The 12,978-nt window shown below is 44.6% G+C and overlaps 1 protein-coding gene across 4 annotated transcripts in view; it reads left to right on the forward strand.

Moving 5' to 3' along the window:
• The first annotated feature begins 3,789 nt into the window (after positions 1–3,789).
• Positions 3,790–12,978, forward strand: part of DCAF5 (DDB1 and CUL4 associated factor 5) — a 44,810-nt gene continuing 35,621 nt past the window's right edge. Inside the window, exon 1 of one of the 4 annotated variants that reach the window (XM_083506657.1) lies at positions 3,790–4,438. In XM_083506657.1, the coding sequence (XP_083362783.1) occupies positions 4,225–4,438 (214 nt within the window). In that variant the 5' untranslated portion in view covers positions 3,790–4,224. Of the gene's footprint in view, positions 4,439–4,517; positions 4,885–5,230; positions 5,877–6,551; positions 6,575–12,978 lie in introns of those variants that run through there. The other 3 variants (XM_083506660.1, XM_083506659.1, XM_083506658.1) reach the window with 3 other exon arrangements.

Here is a 12,978-nt window from a genome sequence, read left to right on the forward strand (position 1 = left end):
AGTCATGATTAAGAACTCTAATTCATGTTTGGTTATCTTCACAATGAGATTTCCACCATCTGCACTCTAGCCATCATCTGACCTTCATTTTCCACAGTTCCCCAGAGAGCGAATGTGGGTTCATGATGTCAGTGTATCTTCAGGCTCCATAATTCAAGTGGGCTTAGTAGCAATTCTATCCTTGTTCAGGAGGCATAAGTCAGAAACAGGAAAATGAAAGCAAAATAACAGCTGTTGGATTGGAAAGCTTTTATTCTTCATAATATCAATATCACAAACATGTTCCCCAGTTTAAGTATTGTAACAGAGTATTCAAGCGTAAATGTTGAATGAAAAATAAATGAAAGTAACTGATGCATGAGTTGATTCTGGTAAAGGAAGAAATATTGAAACTCCGAACTAAATTTGACTGGCACATAAGAGGGAGATGGCCACCAAGCTTTGGCCAAAAGCTCATCTGCGACTGTTTGTGCTTGAAAGCAACTGAATTGCCTTCTCAGATTAAAAAAATAATAATTTAACTTTCAAGTCTTACAGAAGATGTTATACAACACCGCCAATAAATCAAATTGCAAGCCATGACATACCCGAGGACAATTCCTCATTTCGTGATCTTCTGTGGCACATTAGTTGGTACCTAACAATTAAATGTGCATATAGGAAACAAAGAGGATTATTTGGTGCTTTTTCTGGTATACATCAGGGCTCTCCACCATCCTAAGGTGCTAGAAGAAATGTTAGAAGTATATAGATATTTTTTCTGAAACACATTTGAGGTCTACACCCACCATTCTTCCCATAATGTACCACACATTGGGGATTCTCCCCTCTCTACATTTTTACCACTTCTCCCTCTTAAAAAAAAATAAAAATGTAAGCACTCTTATCAGTTTTACTAATGCCAAGGTCTCCCTTCTCTAATTTCTGGTGAACCTGACAATGCTGGGGGAAAGCTTAGTCATTATCTCTTCGCTCTCCTTGTTCTCAATGAAACAGGAGAAGGTTGGGTGAAGGCCTTGTCAAGGTCACCAATACAGGAAATCTTCCGCCTGCCCATCCCTTTCCCTTCTCCTGCTCCAAGGATCAGAGGATGTGTGTGTGTTTTTTTTCTTTAAAAAGTAGTATATGTGCACAAAATATTTTAATTTTTAAAATAAACTGGCAGGCATTGGTGTAACTGATAAGACATTTCCCCAAACTTTTAAGTTTCTCTGGAGAACAGAGGGAGGGATGAAGGATAGAGAAATGGAACAGGCCAAAATGATATTTGTGGGATTGCATCTTCAGAACAGATTGTCTTGGGACAATGAGTGACAGATACTGACAATGACCACAGTTTGGCTGGGTGGGAATAACTGACTGGGGAAATAAAAGATCAAGCTGTTTCTCAGTGAGTCTGTTAGTCAACTGAGGCTATAGGTAGCTGCTTGGCTCTGGATTTTATCCATTGTTTTGCTTTTCCGTATTTTTTTGTTCTGGTGACTGATGCTTCTGTCAAGGCTCTTGTGACGCTGTGGAATGGTAAGCACCAGTCACCAGATGGAAAGCCCTCAAAGCATTCAAGAATACATCAGATTCTCTATGGGTGGACTATCTGATTTGGTTTTCCAGCCCTGCAGAGTGATGTCATCTTGTTTTAATTTGTTAGAAGCCACCGAGTGGCTGGATAACCCAGTCAGATGGGAGGCATATAAATAATAAATTATGATGATTATTATAACTGCATTCAGCCCAATCTCAACAGTGATCTGTCCATGACAATGGAATGGATTCATGATGAGCTGCCCCCTCCATCAGCTGAGTTTTGCAAGTCTGCTTTGTGGCAAATACCACAAATGAAGGGGGAGCAGTGAAATAGCCATGTTTGCTGACACAATTATTTTTTTTCAGAATTGCTAAAACAGAAATGGATTGTAAGGAGCTCCAAACTGGGTGTATGGACACTAAAACAGGGAATGTACTGTAATTTGAAGTAAGCAAGTGTAAATTGATACAAACTGGGGCAAAAAGTCTTAATTTCACATATATACTAATAGGGTCTGAGCTGGCAGTGGGTGACCAAGAATTAGGCCTTGGAGTCATATTGGGCAGCTCAACAAAGATGTCTGCCCAGTGTATGGCAGTTGTGGAAAAGGTGAATTCCATGTTAGGGATCATTAGGAAAGAAATTGAAAGCAAAGCTGCCTATTTCATAATACAAATCTATGGTGTGGTCACACACGGAATACTGTGAATAACTCTGGATGCCACCTCCAGAGTGCAAAACACTCAGAAAAGGGCAAGCAAAATGATCAAATCGGCTCAACTTCCATATAAGGAAAGGTTACAACATGGGTTTTAGCGCAGAAAAAAGAGTTAGTTAGGGGGAACATGGTATGAAGAAAGACAAGTCCCCCTCTCATCATACTAGACAGAACACAGGGTCATCCAATGAAGCTGAATCGTGGAAGATTTAGGAAAAGCAAAAGGCAGTACTTCTTCACACAGTGAATAATTAAAGTGTGGAATTTGCTACACTATATAGTGGTGCATTGTGTTTCTATTGTAATTATCTCCAATTTTTTACTATATGTGTGTGTATTTAATTCCATTAATGTTTAACTGTTCTTATTTTATCTGTATGCCACCTGGAGTCCCTGTCAAGGATAAAAGTTGGGTAAATAATAATAATAATAATGGTTCTATAGTACCTTCAAGCATCAGAGGTGGTATGGAAGCTGCACAGCCAGGAGAACACAGCCAGGAGACCGCTATTGTTATGTCTTACTTGTTGCCTTGTGGGAGGAACAGGATGCTGTACAGTACTAGAATGGTCTTTGATCTGATCCAAAATGAGTCTTTTAAATTTTTACTATGTTATAAACTTCTATGGACTTGGGTCCACTTCATCTGATACGTGTAGTGTGATTCACACTAACCCAGTCACCCCTCTAAAAATATTTAAAATTTTATCATAATTCACAATTAAAAAGGCACATTCTACAGAAATCCATTTTTAATCTTCTCTAAAATTGAATTGATAAATAAATCCACTGTTCTACAAAACCAGTGGCATTCCTTGAATGTACTGCTTAAGAAAGAAGAGTTATGTACACTTTAGATTAGTTCCTATGTCAAGCTTGTCTTCATTTATTGTTCTTTCTAGCTAATGCCTTCAAAACGTGTTCCCCATTGACCCCTTTCTCTTCGAATCTGCTTTGTCTGAATCAATTTCTAAGAAGCCCTTTGAACAGATGAAATGCTGGAGATTTTAAGAAGATCCTTTGGTGATCCAAAACAAACTTATCATGTTTCCATTTTATCTTCGGGGAATATATTAAATGCTAGCAACTGTCTCAAGAGATGGATTACAGTAGAAAGAAACCAGAAAATCCGGGAAGCACACTCCTTCCCCAAAGTTTCTTCCACCTCATTTCTAATAAGACTCAAGAAGAGGCTAGCTAATGTTGGCATAGCAAATCAATCTTATTTCCGATTTCAGTCCTCGGATGGGCTTTGGTGATGGTAGAGAGATCAAACTCCAGCAGGGAGTTTGAACCTGGCTGCCTCTTATTACGTCTGTCCAACTTCATAATTAAGTGTTGCTTTAAATTATTATGAGGAAGGGCCCGAGGGAGGTGCATCGGCAGTTCCAGGTTCACCGTCGTCGCCGTCGCCCCCATCTCCTTCTCCCTCCTCTGGCCCCACCCAAGCGCGATCTAGCGCCTTCCCGCTGTTGCAGCCCCTTAAAATAAAAGTGGATCCAATAACACGTTGATCCCTAGCGGGAGAGGGATGTACTTCCGCAGATTCTTCTTGTGGGGAGGGGAAGGAGACTGATAATAAGAAGTTAGGCAGCGTAAATATCTTCTATTTATTTAAAAAGCGGGGGTTTGGGGGCTCCGCCTGGGATCGGGGGCAAGTGAGACAAGAGCCACAGTCCAAACCTCCAAAGCCATTGACACCCCCGATCAACGTTCAGTCCAGGGCAGCAGCCGGCCGAGGAATCGCATTAGGAAAGGGGCTGCAGCTGTGGATCAGCTGCTACCGCCGCCGCTGCGAGGCAGGGGAGGAGTTTAAAGGGGATCAGGAAGCAACGGAGTGTCTAACACCTCTCCCCTGCTATGGCTGGCTAAAGAAAAATCATCATAACCATAACAAGAAGGAGGGGGGAGGCGGGGAGAAGGCAGAGGGAGTGAGCCAGCCGAGCAAGCGAGGGGGTGGTGGGGGATCAGCAGCAGCAGCATGAGAAGGCGAGCTGATCTGGGGGGCAACATGAGGTCAGTGGTGGGCTTCTTGTCCCAGAGGGGCTTGCAGGGAGACCCCCTGCTCACCCAGGACTTTCAGAGGAGACGCCTGCGAGGCTGTAGAAACCTCTACAAGAAGGATCTCCTGGGCCACTTCGGCTGTGTCAATGCCATTGAATTCTCCAACAATGGAGGCCAGTGGCTGGTCTCAGGTAATGCAACCCCTCCCCCCTCCCTCCCCAATTTTTATTTTCTTCTTCTCTTCTCTCCCCACCCCCCCACCCCGCACGCATCCCCGAGCCCGTATCGGAAGCGACCATAGCGGCGTTGAGAGGCGTATTTTCTCTCCTATACACACAAACACCCCCGATGTTTCCCAAATAGAGATCTAAAATGGTTGACAGGTTTTTTGGGGGGGTTGTTTTTGTTCCCCACCCCAAGTCCTGTTTATGGTGGCGGTCTGGTTTGTGGGAGTGGAAGTTTCGTCTTCCGGATCAGAAAGTGTCGGCTACTCTGCGAGGCTTGATAGTGTTTTTTTAAAGAGAAAGATAAAAACCGATGTATATTAATAACTGACTGCCCAGTCCTCCTAGTGTCGGGGGTGATTGGGAACAAAATGGATAAAGACCCGAAGGAATCCCAGGGGCAAATGACAAAAGTAAATAACGAGAGACGCAACATATCCCAAATGGAGACCGGGGTCGGTTTTTGTGGCCGGATCCGGAAGGATCCGTTGTGTCCCCCCCCTCCACTTAATGGGGCGTGTGTGGTTTTGAAGGCAGCTGGCTAATTCAGGGAGGGGGCAGCACTGCGGGGGGGCACTTGTTTATTTTAAAACTGCGGGGTGATTTTATTTTGCGCAGCGCCTTTCTGGAAAGGGGTGGTGCAGACACTCGTTTCTTAACCCCCCCCCCGGTTATAATTGTAACTGGGGAAGAGTGTGTTTGGGGGGGCTTCCTTATGGGGAGGGGGATCTGCTGTCAGGTGTCGGGGAGCCTCGGAGTTGACGCGAGAGCTGCGCCCGGGTGGGGGGGGGGCGTAGGGAGGCGCCCCTTCAGGACGGGGCCCAGGGAATAATCACCCCTTCGGCCTGCCGCCCCCCTTCTGCGCCTGGCACCAGGGGCAGACCCCCGGGAGGTGGGCCAGATCCGTCTCCCGCCTGCCCCGCTCTAGCCGCCGCTCCCCGCTCTGAGAGGAAATGGCTAACTCCAGGCCGGGGCTTGAGTGGGAGCTGCAGGCCTCGCTCTCCTTGAGCTCCTCATAGCGACAGGCCTGGGAATCGATGGCCTATCCAGGGAGGGGAGGGCGACACGCGAGTGGCACATCGCAGCCCTTGCGAAGTGTCTCTCCCGTGTGTGTGTGTTTCGGAGTCGGGGTTTCCCTCTCTCGCAGCCGTGGCTGGGGGTGTCTTGACAGGTGGCCAAAGGGAGGCAGCCCTCGCCTGCATCTCCCTCTCCTCGAGGAGGAAACGTAGGCCACGGATAGGAGAGTCAAGATGCACAAGGATGCTTAATCCGGAATAACTACCACCAAATGGTTCTCTACACCATTTATAATCTCACACTTGGCGGCTTCATCCACTCGAGTGCCTTCTCTCTTTAACCTATCCCAGCCTGGAAAGTGGCCCAGTGGCTGAAGCCTGTTTAATTGGTAACTAATAATCAATGTTAAAGGAGCCCTTTCCCTCTTTTTCCACTCTGAAGGCTTGTTGCATCTGCAGTCTGAAGGCAATTCTGACACAGCAAACCCTTTCTTCAAAAGAAGAAAGGGAAACTGAGGCAAAGGGGGACCTTGCTCTTTTTACTGCCTTTAATTTGAGATAAGCGCAAAGAAGGCTTTTGGCATTTTACTTTTAAATTCTATAATCATTTTGGAGGGACAAGAAGCCTCTCTGGCTCCAAGTGCCTTATATAAGCTTCGGCCTCATCTGGATGGGCATAGCCTGGCATCAGTAGCCTAGGCTCCTGTAATCTCTAGGTTACATTACTGTTTTTATAAATTGGGCTGCCTTTGCAGGTTGTTTGGAAACTGCAGCTTTTGCAGAACGTTAACCAGTGATCTGGACATAAAACACCAGATCTGGCCTAGCTGCGTTGGCTCCAAGTTTGTTTCCAAGCCCAGTTCAAAGGACTGGTTTTAACCTATAAAGCCTTACACAGCTCAGAACCCCAACAGCTTGCAGATGGCCTCTTCCTATATGAGCTTCCCCAGATCCTAAGATCATCATCGGAGGCTCTTTGTATGAAGGACGGCAGCAAGAGCATGGGTGTTTTCAGGGATGCCCCCACCCATTTGTGAACTGCTCTCCTCGGGAAGGCTTGCCTGGCACCAATACTTTTTTGGACCAGGTACTTGAATGCTAATATAATTATAGCTCCTGCGGGCATTCTGCCTGAGTATTTTTAGGGAGTGTGCTTATGTAGTGGGTAGGGGAGGAGTATTCATCTATTATAATGAGTGGATAATCTATTTTAGTGTATGACTGCTGATTTTGAATGTTGTATTTCTATATATTATCAATTGCTTTGAGATCCTGAATAGTGGCATAATAAAGGAAATATAGGAAGCTGCCTTACAGTGAGTCAGACCATTGGTCCATATTGCTCAGAGCCATCAACGCTGAATGGTAGCAGTTTTCCTGGGTTTCCAGCAAAAGTCTTTTCCAGCCCTGCCTGGAGAATCCAAAAATTTAACCTGGGACCTTCTACATGCAAAGTGTGTTCTGTACTATGGAGCTGTAACCCTTTTCCTAAATATATTTCAATGCACTCATAACATGCTGTGATAGGGTCACTGTTTCCACTTCTCAGATATGAAATGGAAACTAGCACAAATTATTTGCCTCAGGCTGTCTACGGAGTCCATAGCTTAGCCCTTTATAGTCCTCTGCTTGGAAGGTAATCTCTCTCAATATCAAAGGGTATTTCTGCTATTACTCTTCTAGCAATAATTATGTTCCATTTGATTTAACTGGGCTTTAATCTAAGATGAACAGATTTAAAAATTAGCTAATTTTCATTTTGTCAGTGTGGGTGCTAGGAAGGAACAGTTTTTGTGAAGTGTGAGAGGTTTTTAAGTGGAAAAACACAAAACTCATTGTTTTGATGAAAATGACATCTTTATTGCTTTACTACATCTCAGGATATTCCATATTCTACTAACATGCCAGAGCTAAAGTGCTTTCAGAAATAAACAAGTTCAATGCCCATCATTATTGTGGAAGCTCCAAGTTTAGAAGACATGTTAATAGAGATTTCAAGTGAGCCCTCACTACTTCAGATGTGTGATCTATATTTAAAGAAACAGCTGTTTCATTCTGGAAGTTGTCTACATCCCCGCCCCCACTAAAAAAAAAACCAGCCTTGGTGTGTGGATGAAAGCTGCTGTTTGATGTGCAATATGATTAAGCCTTTAGAATCTTGTTTTTAGTCCCTGATTATTGGTAGGAAAATGTTCACCAACTTTTAAACACAATCTAATCTACCTATAAGAGGCAATAATCCTAAACTACTCCTGCCCTATTTTCAATATTATTCAAAGGCTGCTTTGTTGTGTTTAACTAAGTAATACATAGTAATCATATTTAGGTAATTGCAGGTTCCATCAGCTGCAGCTCCCAAAACTGGGGTGGATGGAGTACTATGCAGTATGTGAATGAAGAGGGTGAATAGATTGTGGGATTATGATTTTTTAGGACAGGAGAGTGCATAAAACTAGCCTTGGTTGCAAACCCTTTCCCCACTCCACAGCAGAAATAAGGCTATTTAATATTTTAATAATATTTAATTTATTTCTCAATGATTTATCAGTATCGATATTAAAACATACTAGCAGCATTTATACACTTTTGAGCATATCTGAATGTTATGTACAGAACTGTAACGAATACTGGGTTTTGGCTTCAAACATTCATCACTTGTTCTAGAAGTATATCCAAAAAATGTGGACTTAAAAGGTTTTGGAAAGTTAAGCACTATAGCAGTGAATGAAAGAATGAGCTCTCCATTGAAAAGAGTATGACTACAGTTTGAATGATTAGGTTAAAATATATAGGAAAACACCAGATGCACAAGACTATGGTTCTTGGAATATTTGTTGCATAGAAGAGGACTTTTGGCAGGTATAGCCTTTGCCCCCTGTACAAATATGACAGGATGTTTCACTTGCAGACACTCTCTGAACTGCCCAGCTAGTAAATGTACTGGACCCTTGTCCTCCTCCACAGTTGTCGGACCATGAGGCAACTCACTTCAGATCCCTATACAGTACTGGTTCTCGCATATCTAGTACAAAGCCTTTAACTTCAGAGGTTTCTGTAGCCTTGCTCCATCTCCTGCCTTAGTTCAGGTGATATCCCTGCACGTGACCTTCGTTATTCAACTCTTACCAATTGTCTAAAAACCTCCAGTTTGCCCTCCCCTCTCCAATCATTGCACTCATTCTTTCCTGCTGCCCACCCATGGATGTTGGGGGGGGGGGTTCTGTCCCTCCTGGCATACTGCTTTGTCCTTCTTAAATACCTCCTCAAAGCCTACTTTTTCCTGGCCTGTATCTTTAGTTACCTTTGGTTCCCCAGCTGCCATCTTGCTCTCCTTTGGTAACTTTGTTTTTCCTTGATGTTTAATGTCTGTTGACTGCTGCTGTTCTACTACATTTGAATCCACCTTTCCTCTAAGGAGTTCAGAGTGGCGAGCATGCGGAGGTGTATCTAGGGGTTGATGAAACTGGCCCCTGCAGAGCAGGGTGCAAAAATCACCTATCGGGCTATGGAGTGTATGATGTATATGTGTTTGGTGGCGCAATGCCACTGTTGCAGTGAGATCAAACACAGGCTTTCTCTGCAGTAAAGTGATTTTTTTTGGGGGGGGGGGTGTGCCAATACAGCTTCTTGCCAAGGGCTTAAGGGACCCTTGGCACACTTCTGCCAGCATAGTTTTCCTTCTTCCCATTTTATCTTCCTTAACTGGCCTGTGAGGTAGGTTGGCCTGGGTGTATTTGACTGCCCCAATAAGTTTCATGGCCAAGTAGGGATTTGAACTTAAATCTCCTCCATCCTAGTCACGCATGAGCCATTATTTCACATAGTGTCTCTCTTTTGTCTACTTGACAGAAAAGTTGCTCAATTCCCAAACTTGTTACTAGGCTCTTCTAAAGTGAATAGATTTCCTTTATCCTTAATGAAATAAAAGGGTTAGACTACTTCTAGGGCTTGATTCAATGCATCCTTAAAAGCACACCTTAGAATATTTGCCTTAAAGTAATCCTCTGGAGACTGTTCCTTCTGTGAAACATGTCAAATATGACAACCATTGGTAAATTGGCAGCAGTCTATATTCTTTAGAAATGAAAAGGAGATGGTACTAATATTCAAAAGTGAATTTTATTTATTTGGAGCTATTAATTTTATTAGAGTGTAAATTGGTTAGTTCTTTACTTGATATAGACAAATTCTTAATGAAAAGTGTAGCAATGTATTTTAATGAACAGAATGTGCTTAAGCTTCTCATGTTATCTTTTTACTTGTCTTTTCTATTCGAGTCTTTACCTTCTTAATTGAACCCAGAATTCTTCTGCTAGAATTATCTGCAGCTAGTTTGACCACATCAAACAGTTGTTGTTTTCTCTTTCCACCCCAGCAACATCTTTCTTCAAAACACTTATCTTGCTCTCTTGATTTCCCCACTTTCCCATTCTCTCTCTCTCTCTCTCAAATTTGGACTATCTCCAGGTTCTACCATTCTTACTCATTCTCCTATCTGCCTTTCCTAGATCAATCCACAAAAGTCCTCAGTTCTTCCTGAGAAATTCGGAACAATATTGATCTTGAAAGATGTACAAATAGCCTCGTATCTGAACTGTTTCTCTGTGTGAAAACATTATCACTCCTTTCCTAGAGCAGCTCCCTGTCACAGAAGGAATGACAGCCTAATTCCATATGAAGAATATAAGAATTATAAGTGGGACCCTACAATGAAATGTTGCAGAATGAGCTGCTTCTGTTCAGAGGTCCAGCCACTCCACTCCATTTCGTTCCCCCTCACCCCTTGTCCAACCCCCTCGGCAACAGGAAGTCAGCATTTTGTGTCTACGGAGCATTCTTAATCCTAACTGGGATGTGTTTGGGATTTTTTGGGGGGTGGGGTGGGAGTGTCAGTATCTTCAGCTCACAGGCAGAGGTACCTGGCCTCCCCCGAGGCAATTGAGCAAGATACTGTGCTTACCGTCCGTCTGCGACCTCTGGCAGGCTAGGTAAACAAACCCGGCGATTCTTCTCATTAGTCGTGAGAAGAACACACCCTCTGCTTCTCTCTCCCTCCCTGCATTCTCCCAGGGAGGAGAAATGAGACAGACAGGAGTCCTTTCTACATGTTTTATTCCTGTCACTCAACAGTACATAGAAATGTGACTGCACCCTTCAGTCTCCATCAGAAGAGTCACACTCCTCCACCCCTGTACTTCCAGCACAGGTCATATGACACACTGAGCTAACATCCGGTGCTCAGTACAGAGAATAGGCTCCACCTTTTCTCCAACAGTAGATCTGCAAAACACAACATCCTGTTTTGCATTCCAGCTATCTGGAGCTAGCTTTTGCTTTGGTGCTTTTTCCCAACAGGGAGGTAGAGCAGACAAACTAATGTTCAATCATTTCTACCTAAAAATATTGAAATCTCCCTTGATTTCTATGTGCCCTGTTCACATTTTTCCTGAGGAATATACTTCAGGTGCATTTTATACAGGTGAGCCAGAGGAGTTTACCTCAGTGGGTGCAGAGAGTAGTGAATGCCTCAGTACAGGTGCAGGAGGTAGCACTGGCCCTTAGATAGGCAGTGGGGTGCCCCCTTAAGAGGACCTCCCTGGACCCAGAAGTGTTAAGCAACCATCACCCAGTTGTTAGTTGTCCCTTGTTAATCATCATGGATCATCATGGCAGTTCAGCTATAAGAGTGCTCGGAAGAAGTAGATTATATCAGGGGTTGGCAAACTAAGGTCTGTGGGCCAGATCAGGCCCTATTGCCTTCAGGATCCGACCTGTGGACTGTTTGTGATTGGCGTGGGGATTCTGTTTGGGCTGCAACGTTCCCCCCCCCGGTGCCAATCCACCCCCCCCCACCGCAGCAGCACCTCCTCCCTCCCTCCTCCTGGCTTCTCCCCGCCCTGCCTAGAGGAGGAAGGGGGCTGTCTGAGCGCCATTTTAAGCAGCCCCTCTCCGGAGCCAGCCCTTTCGTGCCACCCACCTTCCCTCCGCCACTGATGCCCTGGTGCTCCTGTGGGCCAGAGAGCGGAGCGGACAAGCTCGCTCTGTCTACCCACAAGAAGCAGCAGCAGCAGCGGTGGTGGCAGCCCCTGGGAAGGTAAGCGCAGTGGCTGGGGGTGGGGAGGAGGACTACTTGCCCCCCTCACCTCTTCTTCCAGCTCCCCCTCCCCCGATGCCCCTTCTCCAGCCCACCACTAGGTCTGAGGGACAGTGGACTGGCCTGCGGCTAATTTTTTTTGCCGACCCCTGGATTATATGAACCGTTTTCAGTCTGTTTAGGCTCTGGTAAGGCACCCAAACGGCCTTGGTCACCAGTCTCTCTGCCTCTCTCAAATTCTTCAACACAGCTATTCCTTGAAGAACAGTGCACCAAGGTCACACCCATGACTTCTGTCCAGCAGTCATACGTGTAACTTACAGTTCAGTACACTGTCCTCTGTACAGTAGGACACATGGCCAACCTAGAATCATAGAATTTTAGAGTTGGAAGGGATCCCAAGGGTTCTCTAACCCAAACCCCTGCTAGGCAGGAATCACAAGTAAAGAATCCCTGGCAGATGGTAATCTAATCTCTCTGAAAACCTCCAATAAAGGAGGGTCCCTTGAGGAAACATCTGAAGGCAGCCCTATATAGGGAAGCTTTTTAATGTTTTACTATGTTTTTATATATGCTGGAAGCCACCCAGAGTAGCTGGGGCAACCTCAAGGGCATTCCACAGGGTGGGCACCACTACTGGGAAGGCCCTCTGCCTGGTTCCCTGTAGCTTCACTTCTTGTAGTGTGGGAACCGCCAGAAGGCCCTTGGTGCTGGATCTCAGTGTCTGGGCTGAACGATGGGGGTGACTTGGCTTCTAGACCCTTTGTCATCTTTGTCAATATCCTTCTTAAACTGTGGTGCCCAGAGCTGGACACAGCACTCCAGGTGGGGTCTGACCAAGGCAGGATAGAGTGATACTATTACTTCACTTGTGCAAGTAGATAGACCTGTGGCAAACAGTTGTTGACACACTAGGGCTATAACTATGTCCAAAAGCTGAAATAGACCTGTAGTGCTTACTTCCAAACACTCCATCTTTGGGGGCATTTTTGGAAGCACTTTTAGGAGTTACAATTATGCCTGTAAATAGATGAGATGTGCTCACAAGTATATCCTTGGACTTGCTGCTTGGATTTATTATTCTGGCAAGCTATGTAAACACATCCAAGTATATTCAGTTCATAACAAGTCTACTTAAAAGGGCAAGATTGGAGATTAAGTACAAGCCCAGGAGTAAAACCTTAATTTTCTCAAGTCTCCTCAAATTGTAGCCTGAGGTTGTCAGAGGATTTTGTAGGCTTTTGTTTCTTCCATTGAGCACATCGCAGATATCCATGATTTAATTGTTTTGGGAGCTAATTTACCTTAAAAACTTTTCACTTAATCATGGTGCATGTTTGAAAAGTGTTTCCTAGTATGATGTGGTGGTTAGACTTGAAACGGGGAAGCTGGACTTC

Source organism: Podarcis liolepis (genome assembly GCF_965112155.1).
Source record: "Podarcis liolepis genome assembly, chromosome: 1".
NCBI classification, from domain to species: domain Eukaryota; kingdom Metazoa; phylum Chordata; class Lepidosauria; order Squamata; family Lacertidae; genus Podarcis; species Podarcis liolepis.